General features: G+C 38.8%; 1 protein-coding gene across 4 annotated transcripts; it reads left to right on the top strand.

Annotated features, from left to right (window-relative positions):
- The first annotated feature begins 67 nt into the window (after positions 1–67).
- On the top strand, positions 68–24,929 carry zbtb40 (zinc finger and BTB domain containing 40). Of its 4 annotated transcripts, none has more exons than XM_012967133.3 (18): positions 68–197; positions 2,558–3,621; positions 4,468–4,601; positions 7,348–7,543; positions 8,291–8,442; positions 9,724–9,916; positions 10,954–11,090; positions 11,170–11,368; positions 12,514–12,647; positions 13,444–13,612; positions 14,710–15,162; positions 15,681–15,887; positions 16,626–16,790; positions 17,015–17,229; positions 17,315–17,474; positions 21,456–21,542; positions 22,373–22,599; positions 23,599–24,929. In XM_012967133.3, the coding sequence occupies exons 2-18, from the start codon at positions 2,616–2,618 to the stop codon at positions 23,818–23,820; spliced, it is 4,056 nt and encodes a 1,351-aa protein (XP_012822587.2). In that variant the 5' UTR covers positions 68–197; positions 2,558–2,615; the 3' UTR covers positions 23,821–24,929. The 4 variants fall into 4 exon arrangements, with proteins under 4 accessions (XP_012822587.2, XP_012822588.2, XP_002937082.3 ...); XM_012967134.3 differs by having other exon boundaries at positions 8,288–8,442; positions 22,373–22,593; XM_002937036.5 differs by having other exon boundaries at positions 8,288–8,442.
- The last annotated feature ends 1,964 nt before the right edge of the window (positions 24,930–26,893 follow it).

Below are 26,893 nucleotides of genomic sequence, written 5' to 3'. Positions count from 1 at the left end.
AGGTCGCGCTAGACACTCTACTTGACATCACTGACTCCTCCCCCATCTTGGTCACATGGTTGTAATATTACAACTTCCTCAAAGCGGCTCTGTGAAGCTGCTGCGGCCCAAGCTGAGGCGGAAGCAGGGATGTGAATGTAGAACTGTGGTGGCACAGGGATTAAATGCCAGGAAGGTGCAGCACTACACAGGGAAAGGTTTGTAAGAAGTGAGGGTCCGGGCAGCTTTGAGGCGACACTGGTGTATGTCAGGGATGCGGTGGGGGGATGTTAAATATATATTTAGCAGCTAGAAAAGCGCGCAGCGACTTGTACAGGACTTACGCAACTGTGCAGTGCGATTTGCTCGGGGCTAATATGGGTGCCCAGTTTGATATGTACAGAGCTGCCGTGGGAGTACATTATGTTTCGGGGGAGCAAAAATGGTATGTAAATATTCGCTGGGGGAGCGCAGTGATGTGTGCCCAGAGTTGCTGTTGGGAGAGCGCAGGGTGTTGCGCCAGGGCTACTATTAGTGGATTAGTACAGTGCTACTGGGGTATGCACAGGTGAGCTGGGTGAGGCCAAAGGGATACATACAGGGCTGTTGGCAGTAGGTAATGTTATCCCATGTACTTGCCAACTACATTGTAGCATATATAAAGTGAAGTGTTCGGCAGCACACAGGGCTGGTTAACGCTCCATTGTAGCTTATTAAGTTTATGTTGAAAGGACATGTTTCAGAGTACAGAAGTAATAGTTGAACTTTTCGCACACATTTCATTGACCTTCAGGCTGTGCTTCCAGGAGTGTCTAAGAGAACAACAAGACACTCTGTAAATCTCAAACTAAGCCCCTGGGAGTCAGCGCCACAGTTTACATACACTGCCCCATAGGGAGCACCTTCTTTAAAGCACCCCATTCTACATGGGACACGCTGGATTGGCTGTGGCTCCTTTCCCTTTACTAAGATGTCTTACTGTGACATGCAATGGGAAGGTCTTTAGCAGTGATGGCAGCTAGACGCGCCCATGGTGACATCACAACCCTCCCACATTTAGGTCACATGGCTGTGACATCGGGACTTCCTCAAAGCCACTCTATGGTGTTACTGCGGCCCATCCAGAGAAGGAACAGGAGATCTGAATGTAGAATTGTTGTGGCACAGGTTTTAAATGCCAGAAAGATACAGGAAGTTTTTGCAAGAGGTGAGGGCTGCTGTGAGAAGGGAATGGTGGGGGTGTGAGCTGCACAGATACCAAAAGGGCATCTTTATTTTGCTGCTGTGGGAATGCTGTTCTTACAGAAACTGGGTGCCTGGGACAAAGCCTCTTTCTAATGATGTGAGATGGTGCTTAAAGTAAAAACCAGCAATGTGATATATACATGGCTTCTGTGGAGTGTATTTTGATCTTTGTGGGGCTGCTGGTAGAACATATGGTGATCTGTGTGGGGCTGCTGGGGGAGTGCGGTGTAATATGTTCTGGGCTGCTGGGGGAGTGCGGTGTAATATGTTCTGGGCTGCTGGGGGAGTCAGTGTAATATGTTCTGGGCTGCTGGGGAGTGCGGTGTAATATGTTCTGGGCTGCTGGGGGAGTGCGGTGTAATATGTTCTGGGCTGCTGGGGGAGTGCGGTGTAATATGTTCTGGGCTGCTGGGGGAGTGCGGTGTAATATGTTCTGGGCTGCTGGGGGAGTGCGGTGTAATATGTTCTGGGCTGCTGGGGGAGCGCGGTGTAATATGTTCTGGGCTGCTGGGGGAGTGCGGTGTAATATGTTCTGGGCTGCTGGGGGAGTGCGGTGTAATATGTTCTGGGCTGCTGGGGGAGTGCGGTGTAATATGTTCTGGGCTGCTGGGGGAGTGCGGTGTAATATGTTCTGGGCTGCTGGGGGAGTGCGGTGTAATATGTTCTGGGCTGCTGGGGGAGTGCGGTGTAATATGTTCTGGGCTGCTGGGGGAGTGCGGTGTAATATGTTCTGGGCTGCTGGGGGAGTGCGGTGTAATATGTTCTGGGCTGCTGGGGGAGTGCGGTGTAATATGTTCTGGGCTGCTGGGGGAGTGCGGTGTAATATGTTCTGGGCTGCTGGGGGAGTGCGGTGTAATATGTTCTGGGCTGCTGGGGGAGTGCGGTGTAATGTGTTCTGGGCTGCTGGGGGAGTGCGGTGTAATGTGTTCTGGGCTGCTGGGGGAGTGCGGTGTAATGTGTTCTGGGCTGCTGGGGGAGTGCGGTGTAATATGTTCTGGGCTGCTGGGGGAGTGCGGTGTAATATGTTCTGGGCTGCTGGGGGAGTGCGGTGTAATGTGTAGAGCTGCTGTAGAAACATAGTGTAATGTCGCTTCTGGGAGTGCAGGGTGAAGTGCAGCTCTGCTGGGGAATTGTCATACTCCTGGGGGAGCGCAGTGTGCATTTTATGTTGAGTTTGGGGCTGTAATGGGGGGTTTTAACAGATGTAAGATATTGAACGTTTGTTAAATAAACAGAATTACACTAACTCCAGCCTAGTGTGAATAAGAACAGTGTACATTATTTGCACAAGTCAGTTACAGAATACTAAATATTTCTTTCTGTCTTGTTACAGGTATTCCCCTAAGAAAGAATTAAATATATTCAGATTACTCTTAATTGTTATTTATGAAATGGAGCTTCCAAACTACAGCAGACAGTTACTGCTGCAATTGCACACATTGTGTAAGGAGCAAAAGTTTTGCGACTGCACAATTTTTATTGGTACTTTTCATTTTCGAGCCCAGAAGCTTGTGCTTGCTGCTGCCAGTTTACTCTTTAAGTCGTTGCTGGAAAGTACTGACACTATATCCATAGACGCTTCAGTTGTTACCCCAGATGAATTTTCCTTACTGTTGGAAATTATGTACTCAGGGAAGCTGCCTCCTGGAAAACACAATTTGACAAAAATCATTTCGGTTGCAGATAGCCTGCAAATGTTCGATGTGGCTGTGAGCTGTAAAAACCTCCTGACCGAACTTATGAGTCACTCCACCCAAAGTCACAGCCAGAAGCTAAAAGAGAGTTCTGTCCAGTCATTAACTGTGAATAAAACTGAAATTTTCTCTAAACAGAATACCTTGAACTTAAAAAATGATATTTCTAGTGAAATGACACCTGTCGAGCACAAAGTATCTCCGGTTTCAACAGCAGCTCCTTTTGATTCTCCTGCTGAAAAAACAAATGTAGACAAATGTCCAGACATCCCCCCACCTGCAACGAAGCTAGAGACTGAAGCTGATTTGCACTCAGCCAGCAATTTACTCGCTGAAACATCCACTGAGACAGCAGCAACTTCAGAAAATTTGGAAAAAATTGTTTCCTCACAGATATCAGAGAAAGCAGTGGTAACTCCGGACAATGAAAATGTTCCAGAATTAGCTGAAGGGTCCAATCCAGATGGAGCTGACAGTATTGCAAGTCTTTTGGAAACTGAAATTGTATCGTGTGTGTCTGAAGTTCAAGATAACAGTCATGAGAGCATAGAAGAAAGTAAAGAAAACATTATAGAGTCTGACTTAATATTAAAGGATTCTTGCAGCATGCCAACTCTGTGCTCTCCTACCCAATCTGATAAACCAGCTCAAATGGAGGAGGAAGCTGAACCTGCTATGAAGAAAAGAAGATTAAATGAACCAGGTAGATGCCATAATTTCTCTGTTTTTTATATTTAATGCTTAAAGGGCGGTTCACCTTCAGGTTTCAGGTTCTTAGCAAATTTTCAATTGGTCATCTTTTTTTTTTTTTTTTTTTTATAGTTTTTGAATTATTTTCCTTCCTCTTTTGACACTATTCGGCTTTCAAATGGCAGGTCACTGGCCCCAGCAGTAAAAAAAAAAAACTGGTTCTCTGTGAAGCTACAATTTTATAGTTATTGTTACTTATTACGTGTCTTTCTATTTAGACCCTCTCCTATTCATAATGTCTCCTTTTCTAAACCAATGTCTGGTTGCTAAAATTCCAAACTAAAGAACTGCTGAACCAAAAGCTAAATAATTCAAAAACCACGAATTTATAAAAAATGAAGACCAATAACATATTGTCCTTTAATAGAAATAGTGAATATATATATATATATATATATATATATATATATATATATGAAAATGTGCCCCCTATCATACAATAAAAGTTCCATGACCATAGAAAGGTACAAGGCCAAGTGCTTTTATAGTTAACTTTTAATACCCTCATATTTTTCACAAGGTTTTGTGAGTCGTGACACAAATGACATCACTAAGCACCTATTATAACTGAAGGTTTCAGTAAGTTTTGGGGGTGTTTCGTTAGTGTGTACTCCTGAGAAGAGAATGCACCATAGTCCCTTACTGTATGGTCTAGAAGATCGGATTTCAGAGGTAAAGAAACAATTTAGAATGTACAGGATAGGTTTTATTTTTTAAGTAATCTTTTGTTGAATTATTCTTTAGAACATACAGGGTAACTGCTTATTTGTGTTGACAATCTGCTCTTTTGCAAATCCAGAAACAGATGGAACTTCTGGTGAGTTGGATTTTCTAATACGATATGAAAGTATCTTCAGTGAAGCCCTTTCTGATCCCCAGAGCGTAATAGAAAATCTACAAAGGTGTCAAGAAATGAAAGAAGCTGAAAAGCAGGTCAGTGTTTTATACAGGTGCAGGATCAACTATCTGGAAACCATAGTTCTCATTATATTAAAATGATGCTGACACTAAAAATAGACTTAAAAGTTACCAGTAGGGCATGATAATCATTTTTTGCTGATAGGGCTGCTTTTGTAAGTAATTCTTACTTAAAGGAGTTGTTCACCTGTAAATTAGCTTAGTATGATGTACAGAGTGCTATTCTGAGGCAATTTGCAACCGGTCCTAACTTCTTTTTATTATTTGCAGTTTTTAAATTATTTAACTTTTTATTCAGCAGCTCTCCAGTTGGATTTTCTCAGATATCTGGTTGCTAGGGTTCAATATAACCTAGCAATCAGGCAGTGGTTTGAAAGAGAGACAGGAATATTAATAGAGTAGAGGACCTAAATAGAAAGATAAGTTATATAAAATAACACTAAAATTGTAGCCTTGCAGAGCAATTGTTTATGGCTTTTGGGGCCAGTGATTCCCTTTTGAAAGCTGGAAAGTCATAAGAGAATAGCAAATAAGTCAGAAATAATACAATATTAAAACCTATTGCAAAGTTGCCAAGAATAGGACATTCTGTAACATACTTTTAGTTAACCTGCAGGTGAACTACCCCCTTGAAGTCCCCAAACCTAACAGTCCCTTCCCCACCAGTCAGTTTGAAGTTCTGCACAAATATGGCAGCCCCCTCATACAGAAACATGGGGGATTGGATCTTTAATGTAAAAGCATTGGACAAATACGTTTATGGTAAAATTATAAAGCACATGTGAAGACAATGTTATGAGAGTTTTGTTTTTGGTGTCAGTATCTCTTGAAGACTATCCAGAAATCCCTAGCCCCAAGCTTTTGATAATATGTTCCATACCTGTACTGTAATTGTAACTTTGTGAGAAATAAGCAATGCTGTATACCTATGTTGAACCCACCCAAATAGTGCCTTTAATGCCTGTTTATACCATTCTTTGTCTTTCTACCTCAAATTATAGGTCCTAACCAGTAACATTAGTCCTTCTATGTATGTCTCTTGGCTGTTTCTAATTTCTTTCCTTTCAGGCAGTTTGGCAGGATGATTGAACTCCTGGGGCTATGGCACATGCAGTGTTTTGATCTAAATGTAATATTGGCATGCATCCCATCATTGCCAAAACTATCTCCATACTTGGGCAGATTTATCAAAATGTGAGTTTAGATCTTAATACAAAAAAATTCTTCTACGTTCTGTTCATTCCTATGGGTTTTTTTAGAGGCATATTAATTTTCACCCATTGATAAACAAGCTTCTAAAAATCCCATGGGAATGAATAGAACGCATGAGTTTTTAATTATTATGGGGCATGTTTACTAAGATTGGAGATTAAAGGAACAGTAACACCAAAAAATCAAAGTGTATAAAAGGAACTACAGTATAATGTACTGTTGCCCTGCACTGGTGCAACTGGTGTATTTGCTTTAGAAACATTACTATAGTTTAGTAAATGAAGCTGCTGTGTAGCCATGGGGGCAGCCATTTAAAAGAGAAAAGGCACAGGTTACATAGAAGATAACAGATAAGTTCTGTACAATACAATGGTGTTTTATCTGTTATCTGCTATGTAACCTGTGCCTTTTCTCCTTTTTCCAGCTTGAATGGCTGCCCCCATGGCTACACAGCAGCTTTTTATATAAACTATAGAAGTGTTTCTGAAGCAAATGTGCAGGGCAACAGTGCATTGTATTATGATTACTTAAAAACTTTTTTATTTTTTGGTGTTACTGTTCCTTTAAATCTAATTGCTGATTATTGATATTAGTGATATTTAACAGTCACCTACAAGTTAGGAATCAAAAGCAAAGCTCTGGTTGCTACAGGCAACATCACCGGTGATATTTATCTCCAATCTTTGTAAACATGCCCCTAAATCTAAACTCATATTTTGAGAAATCTGCACCTTAATTTAAATATATAGTATTTGGGTTACTGTTGTAAAAAAATGCACTGCTCATTAGTGGAAATGATTTTTGCTGAAGACTTTTAGAGGAGTAGGATTTTAAACATGCTAGTATTATATGATTGTACAGCACATCTCTAGTTTTGTTTTGTATTGGCAAGCTATACATGTGAGAGCTTTTTAGTGCAACATTTAAATGTGATTCACCAAGGTAGTTTTGTCTGTACACTCCTTTTGAAACTTGTGCCTGGCACCAGTACTCTGGTTCAACCTGCTTTAATAAATTGTGCAAAGGGTACAAAGTACAGGGTACAAGTTAGTCTTGAAATTAAGATCTGCTTTAAGGAGGTGTTGCTACCAGGCTTCCATTTGTGCGCTTCTCATACACTCAACTCACAGGCACCTAATATATTGCATGCAAATGCAATGTCAGGCACAGGAGTTAACCAGTAAAAAACTGCATAGTACAATGACTCTTTTGCTAAATATTGTGCCATTTGTTGCAGTATCATTGTCATGTTACATTTGTATGCATGCCATAAGGTGTTTAATGACTGTTCAGAAATTATTCCTATTGTAAATACTGCAGAGAAAGTTACCCTTCTGAAGTGACAGCAGTTTCTGCTCAAACTTGTGAAATGTACATTGCAGCTGCATGTTTTCTTTATTCATATATGCATCAGTCCCAGCCGCAGTGAAGTTTTACTCTACAGTGACATTGTTTAACCCCCACTTATGCCCGGAGTTTCTTTGCTTTCTTTTAAATTACATTTAATGCTTAAGTCTCTCCTGCATACTTAATTTTTCTTGTGCTGCAGGCAGTAATGGAGTGTTGCCAAGCAGAAGAGGGTAGTTCAACTTTTGCAAAACTTCTAGAAAAAGTTAAAGATGGACAAAGCATTGTTGTTGATACCGTTCTGGCTTTGCTGAAATTGTGCAGGCATACACATCCAAGTGTTAATAAAGCGCTCCTAGAGAAAGAACCAACAGAACAAGAATCCTCAGTAGAAGAAGGTAAATATAGAAATAGTAAGTCTGTGAAAATTTCTATTGAAGGGATACTGTCCTCAATATAAAGACTGTTTACTTTTGCCTGAATAGAATGTGTAATATTTTGTAAAGTAGTGTATTTTATATACACATTATCTTCATACTCCTGCATCAATTTATAATGCTTTCTGGAGAAAACAGAAAGGTAAACATCCTATGTGACAGAGATTCTAGATATGCATTCAGGATTGGAGCCTGTGCCCCACTGATTTCAATTTTAATTTTATCTAACATTACTACATTACAATAGTAAATGCGATAAGAAGGCTTAGCTGAGGCAGAGTAAATTAGTGGCATAACTAGCCACAGCCTTGCCTGGGTGCAGGATGTGAACATGGGCCCTCTGGAAACATACACTGGCAACCTGGTGACACGCATGCTGAAAACCCTGTCCTGCTGCCCGCAATAAGCTCCGGCAGGCCCCAAGGGGATTTGGCACCGGGAGTGCCCACTACACCCCCAGTAGTTACACCTCTGAAGTAAATGAATTTTATCATTTGTGTGGGGGTTTTTTGTTAGTGTTTTTGTTTTTTAAACTGAACCCCTAGTTTGAAGGAAAATAACTGAAAGCTTGTGTAAAAAATATATGTTAAAAGGCAATAATAATGTGATTACAGTATTCAGTTGAATATTTACTCCTTAGGGAGTAAAGGGACATGTTGTTTTCCTATCTTACTTTTTTTTTTTTTTTTTTTTTTTTTTTTTAAGCAGCTCCTGTGTTTACTGAAGAAAAAGGCAAATCGTTATTTGAGCTGTTGTTGGAACATAAAGAGGACCTTATACAGTGCATTACAGAGCTTAGTCCTATTATTGAGTGTGTAGACACAGCAGAAGAAGGATTTCTCAGCACCCTTGAGAAACAGGTATGTGTTGTTTGAGATATCTATGGATCTTTTGATGAAGATTGCAAACTCAATGCAATTGTCAAGGGAATTGTATGTGTCTAAGAGTGCCTGAGGAGGTTTATATTAAAAAATTGAAAGGCCCATTTGGAGTGGTTTTACTTAGAGACCCTGACACTTTCAAAAGTTTTTAGCATTATCACATACAGTGCTATTAAAAGTTTGATATTTATACATGAATATGACCTAAACATGATCTGTTTTTTCATGCACATCCTAAAACTAGATAATGAGACCCCATTTAAACATCAGTGCTTCGTTATTTATTTAGAAAAATTATCCTTATGTGTCTTTTTATTTTATATATGAGCGACAATTTTTATTTTATTTTTTTTTTTTGATGCGCAGCAAATTGCGCCCACTTCGCAAAAAAAATCCACCACTGGTGAAACGCAGAAATTCGTCATGAATCCATGCCTGCCGAAAAAATTTTGCTCATCACTATTAAGAATTCATTAATAATGGCAAGCCATCCTGAATTGCTTCCATTTGTACACAACCTGCCTGACTGCCACTGGTGGAATCCAAACTTATAGTTTTTTCAGCATTAATAACTGTTTTTCACATTTGTTTAACCATGACACACTGTCACAAACCTGTGTTGTTTAGATCAGACTTAGATATAGTGAAGAGCCACATTTCTGTTGTTTAAATAAGGCAGTTTCTCCCACACTCAGATTTTATCATCCCATTGACTAAAACATCTCTATTATTTCCCCTTAAAATCAATTTAGAATCTTAGATATTCACATACTTCTACACACAGGGCAGAGAAGTGGCAACACTGCTACCAGTACCTCCCATTCACTTGTGCTGGAAATGCATGGCAGTGCAGCCCAATATGCTCACTAGACCTACACAGCATGCACCCCATTTGCCACAGCCCTTAGAACAGATTTGTGTGTCTTTTACTTTTTATGTTGTACACTTAACAGGATCTGTCACATTACTTGAGATACTATCCATTTAAACAGAGCCTGAGACCTCACATTGCATGTGGGCTTTATAGCCATCAACAGTTTAATGTAATGTTATTTGGCCCTGAGATATGTTTGATTATGGGCCTACACATGAAAGAAGTTTCACAGTTCTGCCTTTAATTATTCTTGCTCTAGTGTCGTTGCATTGTGCTAGATATTATGTAACAGCGTTGAATTACTCAATATCAAACATTCAGTTTAAACAATTTGTTTTGCATAACGAGTTTGCAGCTGATTAATTTTTTTTGTTTGGTTTAATAAGGTGATTGTTGATTGCTGTGAAGGTGGATCACATAGAGAAGCCATGGAGAGATTAGTGAGGAAAGCGTCAGAAACAAGGACGTTGAGTCCCAATAGCCTGATAAAGCTTCTGCAAGCTGTAAGGGAAGCGTTTCCTGATCTGCATGCTTTGCTGGAGATGTTGGAGCCACAAAGTAGCAATCCTTGTTTGAAAGGTACAAATCTACTTCTCTCAAAATAATAATTACCCTTTTGTGACCCAAAATGTATATACAGCGCTGTGGAATATGTTGATGCTTTATAAATTCATGTTTATAATAATAATGTCACTGACAGTAGAGGATATTGTTGGCAACACTATAGAGTCAAAGCTAGCTCTCTAATACTGTGCATTTGTTTATATGGCTATGTGGGCAGTAACAAGACTAGGGCTGACTGTGGCCCTCATAGGTTTAAACCATTAATTGGTGTAAACATAACCAGTTACGCTTGCTATTCAGATTTAATTGGACATCTTTTTGCAGTTTGTGCTTTAGTGCCTACAGAGAATAAATTATAAATCCATGTTGGATCCCTGATTTTCATAATCTTAACAATATAGGGTCACTGTACATAATTTGGTATTGTGACTTTAATTTAAATGACCTCATTATAAAATTTCCATTAAAATAAGTGCATATTTCATTTACTTGATGTTACAAATTGTAACAACTTCTCAACAGCATGCAGGAACATTATAACCTACAATGCATTGCACTGTGATGTTCCTTTCCTTATTGACATCACAGGTAATTGTGGGATTTGGAGGATGCAGGCTGAGGCCAGTCGACCACTCTTACATTTTATTTGAGTCTCAAAGTAGTCGGCCAGATCAGCAGGAGAACAGGGGGGCCAGGCTTAGGTAACTGTTCCAAACCATATTAGTACATTAAAAATCATGAAAAGGCTGCATATTTTTTTCAATTGATGTATATTGCAATGTTGCTTTAAATTGTTAACTTTTCAAAAAGTTGTTTTTTGGTGGAGTTCCCTTTAATAGCAAACATTATTTGTAAATGTATTGTATTTACCCTAAACCTCCCTTTTATGTTTCATAAAGTCTTCCTTTTGTAGTTACATAAATGATTTGGGATGTCCATCAAGTTTTACTCCCTTTAATGGATCCTCCAGCATGACTGACCCGCAATGTAATATTAGTCTTATTATGACAAGCAAGTGTCTCATTGTGACATGTGGCTTTTACCTTTTACAGACAAAATGACCACAACTGATTATGGAGCAGAGTTATTAAGACAATATCAGGAAAATTTCTCTGAGGTGGTAACAGATTCTGAGTTAATGCTCAGTGCCATTACAACAACTGTTAATTTAACTACCCATGAAAGAGAGGTATGGTAAATTGGTAAATCTTTATATATGTAAAGGAAGGGTACTTGTGTTTTATTTAACCACTGATTTTAATGTTAAGGTAATGGAACAAGTTGTGAAGAAAAATACAACCTCAAAGATTTTCAGCACTCTTGTGTCCATGGTTCTGGATGAGCAAACGTTGGCTGTCACAGCTCTTTGGCTGCTGCTCCTAGCAATGCAAGAGTCAAACCCATCTCTGAAGTCACTGATGGAAGAGATTCGCAAAGAACCTGGAGCAGAAGTTTTCTTTCAGAGTGGTAAGTTTTATGAGAGCAAAACTCAGCACAAGGAAATGTAAATCTTGGCTTCATATAAAGCAAGTTACATTTACAGGAATGCACCAAATCTTTTTTTTTTTTTCCTCTAAGATTCAGAATAGGGCAAATCCATACACACTGAGATACGCTAATTTTGCATCTTTGCATGGTTTGACCACCTGTTTGTTGAGCCATATCAGACTGATCTAACATTTGGCCCAGTGGCAAATTGTCAGAACATACAAGATGCACTGATGGATTTTTAGGTCTGCCCAATGGATATGTGGCAATACATGGGCAAATAAGCTGCCGACTTGGTCTGAAGGGGCGTGTCATTAGCTTATAATAGCCAGCTTTAGGCTGGTGTGCATTCATAGCTGCTGCACATAGCAAGCAGCAAGACTGGCCAAGGAAGTTTAAAGGACCAGTAACAACATAAAATCAATAAATCAATGGCAACACTGATGCCCGTGAAAAACAGACAGCCTTAATTAAAATTAGGCTTAATTAAAACTGTAGTAGCAATTTATGGTTAAAGGGGTTGTCCACCTTTCAGTTAGCATTTAGTATGATGTAGAGACTAATATTCTGAGAAAATTTGCAATTGGTCTTCATTTTTTATTTGTAGATTTTTTTTTTAGTTATTTTACTTTATGTTCAGCAGCTATCTGGTTGCTAGAAACCAAATTACCTTAGCAACCAGGAAGTGGTTTGGATGAGAGACTGGAATATGAACAGGAGAAGACCTACGTTGAAAAATAAGGTATAAAAAAAATAACAAAATTTGTAGCCTCACAGAGCAGTAGTTTTTCGCTGCCAGGGTCAGTGACCCCCATTTGAAAAATGGAAAGATTTAGAACAAGAAGACAAATAATTTTTGAAAAAAACTATAATGAAGACTAATTGAAAAGTTGCTTAGAATTGGCCTTTCTATAACATACTAAAAGTTAACTTAAAGGTGAACCACCCCTTTTGGATTTATGCTGTAGAACTCTGAAGTCAACTGGCACCTTTTAAAATAGGTCACCGATTTTGTGGAAATTGTTCCTATATCAACATGTTTAGAATGTAATAAGGGATGTATATTTTAATGTAAACTAGTCAATATTCTACCTTACATTCATGTACTATTTGTTTTGGTGCAGTAATCAACAGAGGAAATGAAGCTGCTGAAGTACTAGTGCGCCACAATGAATTAATCGCACAGGCTTTCGGACAGTGTGATATTCTCAGCTATGTACCCTCCAAAGAGACAGCTTTGACAGATTTGGTTAAGGAGGTAACTTATTTCACTATGCTGCTATACACTGCATACTTGAAAACCTTTGTAAAATAGAAATGTTGTTCTTATGACTATGAATAAAAACAAAGTAGATTGGATATGCTAAATGAGATTTATTAGGTCTAATGCATCTCATGATCCAACATAGCATTGCAGCCATACAGGAGTTCTAAGATCCAACTTGGACTACTGGGGATACCACAACTATAGCTAAACAGTCTGAATGGGATAGCATTGATATACACTGCAATCTGTGTGTATGGATGGAGTATTGCTATGAAATCCAACTAGTTAGCTACAGCATATGGAACAATTAGAAATGTAAATGTAGATTAAAGCCAGTGGTGTTCTGTAGGCTAATAAAGAAAACAATACTAAAATGATCTTTGGCCTTTTGCCTTTTACCGGCAAGTACATTGCTGATAAATTTGCAGTGCCAGCCTCCAGACTTGGTTCGGTGAAGTATCAGCCAGGTGGCAAACCTATGGCCATGTGAAAATGTGTAGTTTCTACTATTAGGAAAATTGCAGCATAGCACTAAGGTTCTTGGTCTGTTTCCATCTATTTTCTACACTTGACTGTATCAGTTGTGCTTTATGCTGCCATCTGTTTCGCAAAAGCTTAGGAATCTATGAGACAGTCACCCATACAAGAATCAGATGATTTTACAGTTCCCAAAATAATTCATAACAACAAGATCTGTAATAGATCGTGCTATCTTTGGCAAGTCTGCTCAGTATAGTCTTTTTATGTATTATATTTTCTGACTGCTAATAATCTTTTATTTATTCAGCTTCTAAAGGTGCCACAACAAAATGAAGACTCTGAACTGCCTTCAAAGATGCTTTTGAGTGCAGCACTGCAGCACACTGTACCTGCCATGTCATTCTGCAGTTTGCTTTTTACTGTTCAGGGTTCTTCTCCACATCTTCAGCCAGTGATAAAAGAATTAAAGCAGATAGGTAAGACCCGAGTAATGCATATATAGATGTTGCTATTGTTTTAATGCAGCAAACAATAGATTCTAAGATACAGTATATCTGATTTATGTAATGTATTGACTTCTATCTGTCTGCATGGTTTGAAGTTGTGAAAATTAGGCCCAGCAAGTTCCATTGTGCAATTGTGTATCAGTGTATAATACATTACTTTTGGACCTGATTTTATTATCAGAATGATTATATATTAAAAAAAAAAAAAAAAAAAGCTAAATATCAAACATTGCTTGTTGCCACACTCAGCTCTGCCTATACACATGAATGTAAAGTCCTTTTTAAGGACTTTGTAAAGTCTTTTTCAAATAGTAACACTTAATCCCCAGTACAGTAATAGAGTGATGCCCTTGCATGAAATCCCCAAAATTCCAGAGATTTATAAAAACCATCAGAGTAAAACAAACGTTTTAATAAATTATTTAAGGTGCTTTTACAGTGGTGAACAGTAGCATAAGGCATTTGGGGTTGATTTATGAACTAGGTGCTAAATTACAGCAGTTAAGTTACCCAGTGAAACAATCGTATCTTTGCTTTCATTTTCTAAGGCCTAGTAGACTGTCTAAAGCAAATTGCTGTTTAGTAGCTATTGGCAATTGCTCTTGTGCAGTTGAGCACCTATTAGCCCTATAATTCTATTCTTTTGGGCACACAACACAAAATGTTTTTGTTTTCTGTACATGGCATTCATGTGGGGTGACCAGGTATGCTGTCTGACAAAGGGCTGTGTATGAGGGGTTATATACAAAATGGATGCTTGTCTTGTGTTCCCCGTTCACTTTCTTATATGCTGTTGCACAATGCACCATTTAACATCGTGCATGGACAGATCAATTTTTCAGACCAGTATGAACAACTGATATCAGTCAGGATCGGCAAGATGCCTTAAAAGTACCAATGATCACATAACACTTCAAACTTATGTTGCGTTTTGCATGCACTATTTCACTGCCAGGTTTGAACACGTCAGCACATCCACAGCATGCAGCAGTATATGATACTGTTCTTAGCTGCAGCTACCGTCTTTTATAAGACTAACTACATTTTAGGTCTGTTTTTCTCCTCAGGAATACTTATGGAAGGAGAGGAAAGTTTTCAAGGTGTAAGCAGGTGGAACGTCAACAGTGAATGTCAGCTAGTTGTTGCTGAAGATAGTGCTGAGGGAAATGATGAAGAAGAACAGACAAAATACGATGAAAATGAAGATGGAGATTCCAGTAAGGAAAGCAAAGATTCAGTGCAGGAAAAGGGTTCCTCCAAGAAGAACTTTATCTGCAAGTCCTGTGATAAGATTTTCCTTTTCCGTTGCCGCCTGGAAGTGCACATGAAGCGGTGTCGAATGGCAAAACGAAATCCCTTACAATGCAAAGATTGTAACGAGATTCAGTCTTCTAGAAAGGAGCTAGACCAGCATCGAGAAGCCGTCCATGGTTACTTGGTTTCTTCTCGTACAAATAAAGGAAGAAGGCGATTGCTTGTTACATGCGATATCTGTGGCAAAGAGTTTGCCCATCCTTCAGGTAATATACATAGTGGCAAAATGCACTGAATCCAGAAAACTGTAAATCCAAATTCATTGTGCAATAGTTGTGAAGATTCTGTGTGGCCAGAATGTCAAATTGTAGTTCTAGTAGTAGTTGTACTGTGCAGGGGGACTAAACCAAAAGCTTTTGAGGCCATCAGTAATGACATAAGAATGGATACACCTCCAGTGTAAGTAAATCAAACTGTGACAGACTGCAGCCTTCTTTTTTTTTTATCTCCCCTCTGTTCGGGCTCCAGTAACAATGTGCAAATGTAGATAAGCTACAAGGAAGTACAACAAAAAACAATAATGGTGCAGTATCAATTGCAAACCCAGCCTATACACAAAAGACTGGGTTAAAAAAAAAGATCATACCAAAAAGCAACCTGCGTTTCATGGGGTATAATAAAGTTAATTTTGTATTGTTCTGCACTGCTGTACTCTTCAAGACAAGAGGGTTGATTTTTAGTCTTTTCTTAAGCTACTTTTAAAATAGACTTTTGTGTCTTATAGGGCTCCAGTATCACAAAAGGACAGAACATTTTGATGAAAAGCCATTCTCCTGTGACGAATGCGGTGCCAAGTTTGCTGCCAACTCCACACTTAAAAACCATCAACGTCTTCATACAGGGGAACGGCCATTTGTCTGCAAACATTGTCACATGACCTTTACCCAGGCAGCTGCACTTTCCTACCATACAAAGAAGAAACATTCTGAAGGTAACATAAGTAATTTTACACTGAAATGCCAATCTATTGTCTTGATGCAGTTGAATGATAGAATGTGACAGGAATCTACTTTTTTTTCCCTTCTCTTATGACTATTAATTGATCCTAGTGTATGTTAGTGGTATGAGTATGATTGGGGAACAGGGACTAAAATGACTGATGGGCAATATCTGTAAAGTGCCGTGTAGCAGGTCAGAGCAATATAAATAGCATAACCGTATTTAACTGTGTAAAGTCCTGCATTGTTTTAAATTCTGCACAGGAAAAACTTTGTTTTTTCCCCACTAAAAATTGCACTTACCAAAAGGTAATATAGAAAATATTTGCCAATGCATATATCATAGACTTTAGCATTTGGATATGGGCATTAACTATCATTCTTAACTGAATTTGTGCCACTATACTGCCAAATTAACTGAAAAATCCTAATTGGATGAGTGGGGAAGTTTTCACAATTACTCAGCATGGCCTGCTTATATTGATTCACCACTTCTAGATTAATTAAAATCTACTGTTTATAATTAGTAAAAAAAGGTTGACACACGTTTAGGCAGTAAAGAAAATTTATGCATCAATAAAGTGCGTTACTGTACCTGAAGTAATGTTTTAGCCTAGAGTACATTTATTTATGTGAATACATGTTATTTGCAAGTCAGAATTACTAACTGTTTGGGCCCTGAGTTTTTCTTTAGTTGTTGTTGTTGTTAAATACTACTGTTTCCACCATAGGAAAGATGTATGCATGCCAGTATTGCGATGCTGTCTTTGCACAATCCATTGAACTAACCCGACATGTTAGGACGCATACAGGAGACAAGCCATATGTCTGTCGAGAATGTGGGAAAGGCTTTAGCCAAGCCAATGGTCTTTCTATACACCTAAGAACATTCCATAGTAAGTAGCGTTACATTCTGCCCAACTTCTGTCCCATACCACTAGGTTGCAAGCCTTTTAAGGCAGGTCTGTCTGACCTTTTCTGATTTGTTTCTGTTTACTGCATTATTTCTATTCTCCTTTAGTCTCCCTCATTCTCTCACTCTCCCTCCCTGTTTCTTTCTTGTTCAGCTGTTATTTTACCATTCATTTTGATATATCAACCAGGTTTTTGATTTCCATAGATATTGAAGATCCTTATGACTGCCAGAAATGTAGAATGAGTTTTCCTACCTTGGAAGAGAATCGACAACATATACAAGTTGTGCATTCCAAGGAGTACCACCCATGCCCTACATGTGACAAAATATTCAGTGCTCCTTCCCTGCTTGAACGACATGTTGTCACTCACGTGGGAGGGAAACCCTACAATTGTGAAATCTGTGATAAAGCTTATCAGGTACATTTATTTGTCCGGCCAAGGCCTCATAGGCATGTACTTATGACATTAGTATGCTAACTTGAAGCATGTTGACTTTCCGTAGCAATTGTCTGGCTTGTGGTATCACAATCGCACCCATCATCCAGATTTGTTTGCTGCTCAGAATCATCGTTCCTCCAAGTTCTCAACACAGTGCAGTTCCTGTGACCAGACCTTTCCAAACGCAGCACTACTACAGAAACATACAAAAGCGGAGCATCCTGGTGGGTATACAGAGCCAGTTAATCTCACAATCGAGCAAAAAACACTGAAATATAGCCAGTATTCAGTATATCTGTGATTTGCAAAGCTTGTTATTTATACCTTTGTGTAATTAGGGTGTGAAAGAGGGAAGCATAAAATATAATGGAAAATCTTTTCTGATCTCATACAGAATTAGATTTTACATTCTGTTATCTTCCCAGCACATGATGTTTTGATATGTCTGAGCACCGTATTACTAATTTGCTCGCATTTCCTGTGCTCCTGTAACTAAGTTAAGCTGCTCTATCACAGAACAAGATACCACTATTTAAGCAACATACAGTAAATAAAACCGTGATGTTGATAAACAAGTTTAAGGTTGGTTTCAGGGCAAAATTATCCACCAAATACTTTTAAAGGGGACGTCTTGGCTCTTTACAGATTAGGTTTCAGCACCAGTATGCAAGCCTCATTAGTTATAGTGACCAGTAGATGGGTCATAGAAAGGTTCATTTATAATGTTGATTATTAATTTAATTCTAATTTCTCTTACATAGACCCAAGAGTGTAATAAGCTATGTTAAAAAGCCAACAAAATAGTGTATAGCTAACTGTGCACACAGATTGTTCCTCTTTTGCATATTTACAGTGGTGTGAAAAACTATTTGCCCCCTTCCTGATTTCTTATTCTTTTGCATGTTTGTCACACAAAATGTTTCTGATCATCAAACACATTTAACTATTAGTCAAAGATAACACAAGTAAACACAAAATGCAGTTTTTAAATGAGGGTTTTTATTATTTAGGGAGAAAAAAAATCCAAACCTACATGACCCAGTGTGAAAAAGTAATTGCCCCCTGAACCTAATAACTGGCTGGGCCACCCTTAGCAGCAATAACTGCAATCAAGCGTTTGCGATAACTTGCAACGAGTCTTTTACAGCGCTCTGGAGGAATTTTGGCCCACTCATCTTTGCAGAATTGTTGTAATTCAGCTTTATTTGAGGGTTTTCTAGCATGAACCGCCTTTTTAAGGTCATGCCACAACATCTCAATAGGATTCAGGTCAGGACTTTGACTAGGCCACTCCAAAGTCTTCATTTTGTTTTTCTTCAGCCATTCAGAGGTGGATTTGCTGGTGTGTTTTGGGTCATTGTCCTGCTGCAGCACCCAAGATCACTTCAGCTTGAGTTGACGAACAGATGGCCGGACATTCTCCTTCAGGATTTTTTGGTAGACAGTAGAATTCATGGTTCCATCTATCACAGCAAGCCTTCCAGGTCCTGAAGCAGCAAAACAACCCCAGACCATCACACTACCACCACCATATTTTACTGTTGGTATGATGTTCTTTTTCTGAAATGCTGTGTTACTTTTACGCCAGATGTAACGGGACACGCACCTTCCAAAAAGTTCAACTTTTGTCTCGTCGGTCCACAAGGTATTTTCCCAAAAGTCTTGGCAATCATTGAGATGTTTTTTAGCAAAATTGAGACGAGCCTTAATGTTCTTTTTGCTTAAAAGTGGTTTGCGCCTTGGAAATCTGCCATGCAGGCCGTTTTTGCCCAGTCTCTTTCTTATGGTGGAGTCGTGAACACTGACCTTAATTGAGGCAAGTGAGGCCTGCAGTTCTTTAGATGTTGTCCTGGGGTCTTTTGTGGCCTCTCGGATGAGTTGTCTCTGCGCTCTTGGGGTAATTTTGGTCGGCCGGCCACTCCTGGGAAGGTTCACCACTGTTCCATGTTTTTGCCATTTGTGGATAATGGCTCTCACTGTGGTTCGCTGGAGTCCCAAAGCTTTAGAAATGGCTTTATAACCTTTACCAGACTGATAGATCTCAATTACTTTTGTTCTCATTTGTTCCTGAATTTCTTTGGATCTTGGCATGATGTCTAGCTTTTGAGGTGCTTTTGGTCTACTTCTCTGTGTCAGGTAGCTCCTATTTAAGTGATTTCTTGATTGAAACAGGTGTGGCAGTAATCAGGCCTGGGGGTGACTACAGAAATTGAACTCAGGTGTGATAAACCACAGTTAAGTTATTTTTTAACAAGGGGGGCAATCACTTTTTCACACAGGGCCATGTAGAGTTTTTTTTCTCCCTTAATAATGTAAACCTTCATTTAAAAACTGCATTTTGTGTTCAATTAGGTTATCTTTGACTAATAGTTTTTGATGAGCAGAAACATTTAAGTGTGACAAACATGCAAAAGAATAAGAAATCAGGAAGGGGGCAAATAGTTTTTCACACCACTGTATATGTATTCCTGCAGTGAGAGTACCTGGTGTTATTTTCTGTGTGAAAAAAGTCATTTTAAAGCAATAAAAATGCAGTTGGGGAGAACTACATGAAAGACTGGGCAGATTTTGTGATCAGAATTTATCTGACCCTCAGGATCTTGCCATGCAACAGCGTGCAAAATGTGATCTTCAATCCTGTAATCTGATTAGATAATGTCAGATGGTTATTTTCATGCATCTAAAGGTGGCCATACACTGTAAGATCTGCTCGTTTGGTGAGGTCGCCAAGCAAGCGGATTTTCTCCCGATATGCATAGGTGGGCAATATTGGGCTAATTAGATCGTCTAAAAAATGGAATTTATACAAAAATCTGATAACTACAATATGAGTGTTGGAAGGAACACTGCATAATGCATATTTAGCCAACGATGTAGAGATGTACAGTGCTCCTACAACATCAACAAAATTTCTGGCCAGTTCTTCCTGTAGAATCAGTACAGTACTACTGCATTGACCTCTAATATGTTCATTAAAGAACCATTGTTTTCCCTTTTGTATTCAGCATTGAGCAATGTGGTGAAGTATTTACCTATAAAATAGATTAAAAGATATTTGTTGTTAGTTTTCTGTAGTAATGCCACAAAGATAAAGAGCGGGTCATTGGATTAATAGTACACTATATTTAATGTAGTGCTGGGCGGTATACCGGTAAAAACCGATCACCGGTTTTTTTTTTGAAACCGATATAAATTTTTGACATACCCCCATACCGGTGTGCTGAATACTTCCGGGTGCGCACGTGACGTCAGCGCGCACGTGACGTCAGCGCGCACGTGACGTCAGCGCGCACGCTCTACAAAAGCGCCATCGCTAGGACGCATTCAGAGTCGGATACCAATGTGAGCTGTCGGGGGGGTGCCTGGCCAGTAATTATATTTTATGTGAAGGGGATGGGTGGGGGTGGGTTATACTTATGTGAAGGGGATGGGGTTGTGTTTGGGGGGGGTGGGGTGGGGGGTTATATTTATGTGAAGGGGATGGGGGGGTGTTTGGGGTGGGGGTGGGTGGGTTATACTTATGTGAAGGGGATGGGGTTGTGTTTGGGGGGGGTGGGGTGGGGGGTTATATTTATGTGAAGGGGATGGGGGGGTGTTTGGGGTGGGGGTGGGTGGGTTATACTTATGTGAAGGGGATGGGGTTGTGTTTGGGGGGGTGGGGGGTTATATTTATGTGAAGGGGATGGGGGGTGTTTGGGGTGGGGTGGGGTGAGGTGGGGGGGTGCGTGCGGATGGGGGGGTGGGGGGGCTGCGTGCGGATGGGGGGGTGTTTGGGGTGGCGGGGGGGGTGTTTGGGGTGGTGGGGGGGGTGCGGGTGGCGGGTGTTTGGGGTGGTCACCTAATCATGCATGGGGAAAAAAAAATACCGTCAAATACCGTGATACCGATATAATTTTGAAAAATACCGTGATATCAATTTTTGGTCATACCGCCCAGCACTAATTTAATGTATATATTATATACAATGATTTTGTATTTTTCCCCTTTTTATTATAATGACTGCTGTAGCTTTCAAGACAGTAACTCTGACAGATGGGGGATTCAGTCTTGAGTAACCTCTGTTGTTCCCTGATTTGGCTATATATTATGTTCCTACAGTACATAAGAGCCACGATTATCTGTAAACTGTAAACTTGTAAGGGTTGCTTAGTGCTGTCTGTTGTGTTTTATAAGTAATGCTTTTAAATGTCTCTCCTTGGTTGTAGATGGTAAAGTATATGAATGTGATAAGTGCAAACAGACATATCCAACTTCCGCAGCACTGCAAGTGCACATCAAGTGCAAACACTCAGGTAAGTAGTGCAAAAAATATCATTAGTATTATCCTGCATTATTAGAGCACCTTTCTATTCAGCAACACTATTACATGGAAACAGTAAAGGTTATTTGTACTCAAATTATGAAAGCCACTCATAAATAATGTGAATGGTATTATGTGGTCTTGTTATTTTCCTTCCAGACTTGTTTTGTCCTTTTATGGGAAAAGGACTAAGAACTAGGGGATATTTATGTTGAATAAGGTAGGGAATCCCATAGAGAATCTTTGAGGCAGGCATGTGAGGTAGCAATGCAGTTGGACATCAAGGGAAAGTCATTTGCAGAACAAAATAGGAAGAGAGATTTGGAATCCAGATTTGGAGTCCACTGCAAGAGGGATCTTGAATTGCAGTGTTATCATAGTAATTAGTAAATAAAATGTATACACCCTGCTGCATTTAGAATTTGTTAGAGCCGTGATTGTTTGGCATTAGGAGGGTGATATACTTGTCAGCGTGGAAGATAAGCTGTTGTGTAATTGTCTTGGCAGTCTTACATGACATGTGTAATTGTCTTGTGCAGCCACAGGGGCAACCATTCAAGCTGGAGAAAAGGCACAGGTTACATAGCTGAATTTTTTTTTTCTAGCTTGAATGGCTGCCCTAGCAGCTTATTTATGCAAACTATAGTAGTGGTTCTAAAGCAAACACAGTCCATTATATTTTAATTACTTTAAAACATTTTAATTTTTTGGTGTTACTGTGCCTTTGATGAGATAATGGTAAATAAAGGTTTGTGTGTTTTTCCCTCTCTCCCCTTATTATAGCACTCTCGCCTATTGTGTCCTTTTCTTTTCCTCTTTCAGGGACACAGCCATTCCAGTGTCTTTATTGTACTGATAGTTTTCAGTTCCCTGGAGCCTTACAGCACCATGTTGCCACTGAACACTTCCATGAGAGTGATAACACGTTTGGCTGTGAAATCTGCGGGGAGCTCTTTACCGTTCATTCTCAGCTAGAAAGACACTATGAAACGGATCACCCTGAAGTTGTGCTCACAGAAAATCAAGCAGCAGATACACAAATGGTACAGGTAATTTCCTTTTAATTTCCTATATACTGCTGTGTTTCATGCCCACTAGCTAATGATTCCTCCTGTGCTATGAGTGCAAGTTTAAACATGTTTTTACAAACAGACAACTCTGTCTTATAAGGTGGTAAATATACGTCTTGCTATGTTTACTATAAGATCCATTGATCAACCCTTATTCATGCAAGAGTTATGTTGGGTTCTGCCATAACTTTTTTTCACCACATCTCATTTAAAAAAACATCTAGAACTGCCACCAAGCAGTGTTTATTGGAATTATATTGTGGTGTTACCCCACATAACATGTGCTCTGGGCTTTTATTAGTTACTTAGCTTAGAGGCCAACTAACAATTGTGAATAGAGGAAGTCTGTTATGGGAAAGCATGTTTTTTTTACAAAATGCATCAGTTAATAGTGCTTCTCCAGCAACATTCTTAATTGAAATTGATTTTCAAAAGAGCAAACACATTTTTTTTTTATATATATTAATTATGCCTGATGTTAGACATGCTCAGTGGCGTAACTATAGAGGAAGCTTCCCCTATAGGTTGAAGTTGAGAATAAGTAGGGTTTAGTTCTTCTTTATTAAGGTTGGATTTCAATACTACTGATCACGTGGCTTATACTTTTTTTCTATTTTGCCATATTTTCAGGGCTGCAGCCCCCTGAATTCATAGCCTACAGTTAATCTTCAGTACCTATGGAACACACCAGAAATTTGGTTGCTGCCCAGAGCATGCAACAACCCAGCTGCCCTAATGGCTTCTGTAAGCAGTTGGCTATTATGTATGGACTGCTATATCTACAAAATATAGATCTCCAGGATATATGGTCCAGAGGAAGGTGCTGCTCAGATATTGTTGTTGTTGAATTAGTAACCCTTTTAAATATGTCAGTATTCCGTAGGGATCGGTTTCAGGTGTACCCTGTATGCAGATGTTTAATAAAATATTTTGCCCTGAAATGCTAATCAGTTTTGTTTCTAAATCTCATTTCTGTAGGTAATTCAGACACAGGACCAAGTAGCGGCAACAGAACAAGTGATAACTTTGGATGAATCTCATCTGGCAGGTTCCCAAGTGATAGTAGCGCTACCAGATACTCAGGTCAATCAAACTACTACAGAACTGGTAGCTGTCAGCATGGAGGACTTGTTGGATGGCACAGTGACACTTATTTGTTCAGATCCAGTAACAGGAGTACCACAAAGAACTCAGAGTTAGGATCACAGAAGTGTATCCACAATACAGATCTGGACTACTTTTATACCACTTGGCAGTGCATTATTGAATTGCCGTGTCAGTTATTTTTATTTGTTTTACCATTTTTGCTCAGATTCAATCTTTAACCCACCCCCTGAGAATATGTGATTACAATTAGAAGATCATGTTATTGCTTTTGTTTCCCATAAAATATCAATTTGCTCCTTTTTTTTATTGGGATGGATCCCACCACCTGGCTCTACTTTTTCCAGTCCAGTTTGTGCAACTGGTTGAGTTGGATAAAAAAAAATATCATTTTTTTTCTTTGTCCTTGCATTTCTCTGCACTATGTTCAGACACATTTTTAAACATGTACTTCGTTCATTGTTGCAGCAGTCCTTGAATACTCTGTAAGGAGAAACACAATACAAAGAAGAGTCTATAAAATGCAAGGAATAAAGGCCCACATATCTTCAGCTGTATAAGGCAAAAATGTGCAGCCCACAGTCTGACTGCACTAAATACCCAGTGTTTAGCTTAGAATTAATGGCTTCCAACTGCCGTCCTAAGGATTTTTGTTTTCCTTAAGGTAGAGTTAATTTGAGATTTAGAAATAGGTTTATAAAACTTATCTTAGACATTATCTCTTTTCTAACAGTTTACTTGTACTTCTTTTCAGTTTTCTTGGCAGACAATTTTGCAAAGAAAGGGCTACATCCTACAATTTTAAAGTAATACCAACTGTTTTTGTTATTTGTAAAGAAATTGAAACCAAAGAACTGATATGTCATGTGACTACAAGTAAGAATGAACTGCATAGTAAAGGTATTGCCTGCATACAGCTCTTCCAAGTTAAATTTGCTTTGTTACACACAAGTACAATATAGTGCCCTAGATAATATGTACATCTCCCTCCCAGTGTTTGTTAGGCTGCCTCTCAGATAAGCCACTTTATTTGCATAAATGAAAGTCTATTTACAGGATATAATTGTTTTTGTTACAATAATGCATTTATGAACGAGTGCTAGGACTGTTATATAATTATGCCCTCACGTTATTCTTCAGCACTGAAGTGGTCTATAAAATAATATTGTGATTGAAATGATTAAATTGTATAGATTTCTATTTAACTAGAGCTTTCTTTTTTTCATTGCTTTATTGCAGTCTTCTAAAAGACTGTAAAAATAAATGCGATTGTTGGTGTCACCTGACACGGGGGCGCCCACAATTCCAGGCCATTTTTCAAAGAAATGGTGTGTGATAGGGAGTATTTTCTTCCCACTGGAAGAGTAGCCTGTGCTACAAAATACTTAGGGGCAATTTTAGCAAAATATGAGTTTAGAGCTTAATACATAAAAACTTGCCCAGGTTGAGTTTATTCACTCATTGATAAACACACTCATATTTTGATAAATCTGCCCCTTAAGAGTTGCCACATGTGACATTGCCCTAAGAAACAAAAACAATATAGAGTAGGGCAGTTCACACACAACTGAAGGCTTAAGATAACTAGAACAACTAGACCTTTCATACAAACATTTTAGGATGGATAATAGTTTTTTTTTTTTTTGTTTTTTTTTTTATAGAATGCACTCTTCATGTCTTTATTTCTGATACTTTATATAAATGGGTTAAGCATAGGGGTGATGACTGTATACATAGCTTCTGCAAGTTTATGGTGAGTCGGGGAATAAGCAGATGATGGGCAAAAGTACACAAAAATAATCGTCTGTATAACCACTGTAGTCATAAGCTGACCACATGGAAAATGCAGCTTTGCTTTTAGTTAAAGAGTTGATTCAGAATGGTAGATATTAGGTGAACATAAATAACCAAGGTCACCAGAAAAAGCAGTGTGACAAGCAACGATCCCTCTGTAAAGATGACAACTCATTGATGTGTCTCAGCAAGTGTCTCGGCAAGTGAGGAGCAAGGTCAGAAAACAAGTGATGGACAGTACAGCTTCTACAGAAAGACAGTCTGGATTTTAAGAGGGTGTGCAGCACAGAACTGATGAAGGTAATTATCCAGGAAGCTAATACCAACCAAATACACATTCTCATTCATTATTATTATCATCATTATTATAATGTAATACTGAGGCTTGCACACAGATACATACCGATCATAAGTCATTGTGCTAAAGAAACAGACTTGTGCCATGCAATTGAAAAGCAGCCTGTAGAAGAGCACACGCGGCACCACCACGGATGTCAGGCACATGTCTACCACTGAGGTTGCAAATGAAAAAATACATTGGAGATTGTAACTTGGATGTGCAGATGGTTACTGCAGCTAAAAGGGAATTTCCTATGGGGGCTACCATGTATATTTTAGCAATGCCAGAAAGAAATTATATAGTGGCTTGTATTGTCTGAGAAGCCAACAATAATGAAGTTGATATATCAGAACTATTTAATTAATTGGAGGTCTATATAAGTACACCTACACATGGCCTGACATCATACAAGAAGGGAGCCCAGAAATAAACCTAAACAATAGTTTTACAAAGTTGACCAGACAAATCCTACGACTGAAAAGTCACGTTTGTTTGAGTTCAACTTATTACAAGCTTTTCAAGTTGGGAGAAATCTAATACAATGCATATAGAATATATAATATAATATACAGTCCTTGCCACCCTGCAGCAGCCAAATCCTAATCATCCTACACTTAGGGGAAGATTTACTAAAAATTATTTTTAAAAATTTGAATAACCTAATTTCCACAAATGTCTGACATTTATTAAAAAGTCTAAACTGAAAAAAAGTGTGGGAAAGTCACGGAAAAGTCATGAAACTTGCAACTTTTGAAATTATCCACAAAAAAAAGCATCATAAATCCGAAAAACCTCTAAAGTTTGAAGCAAAGAAGGATCCTCCGTCATAATGGCGAAATGTCATATTTGAGTTCATTTACAAAGCAGGGGCAAGGCTCTATGTTTTATGCACCTAATCTTTCTCTTTTGTGGTTTTAGAGGCTTCCATTAGTGCAACAAAAATGAAAAATGTGCCTCTTTTTGCATTTTTTCCAAATTTTTTTTCATTCATGCTTTTTTAAAAGGCTGTTTTAATAAATAGTAATTTTCCATTTG

Source organism: Xenopus tropicalis, chromosome 7 (genome assembly GCF_000004195.4).
Source record: "Xenopus tropicalis strain Nigerian chromosome 7, UCB_Xtro_10.0, whole genome shotgun sequence".
Classification (NCBI taxonomy): Eukaryota; Metazoa; Chordata; class Amphibia; order Anura; family Pipidae; genus Xenopus; species Xenopus tropicalis.
The sequence above is the reverse complement of the archived record's forward strand: the minus strand, read 5'-3'. Positions and strand labels throughout refer to the sequence as shown.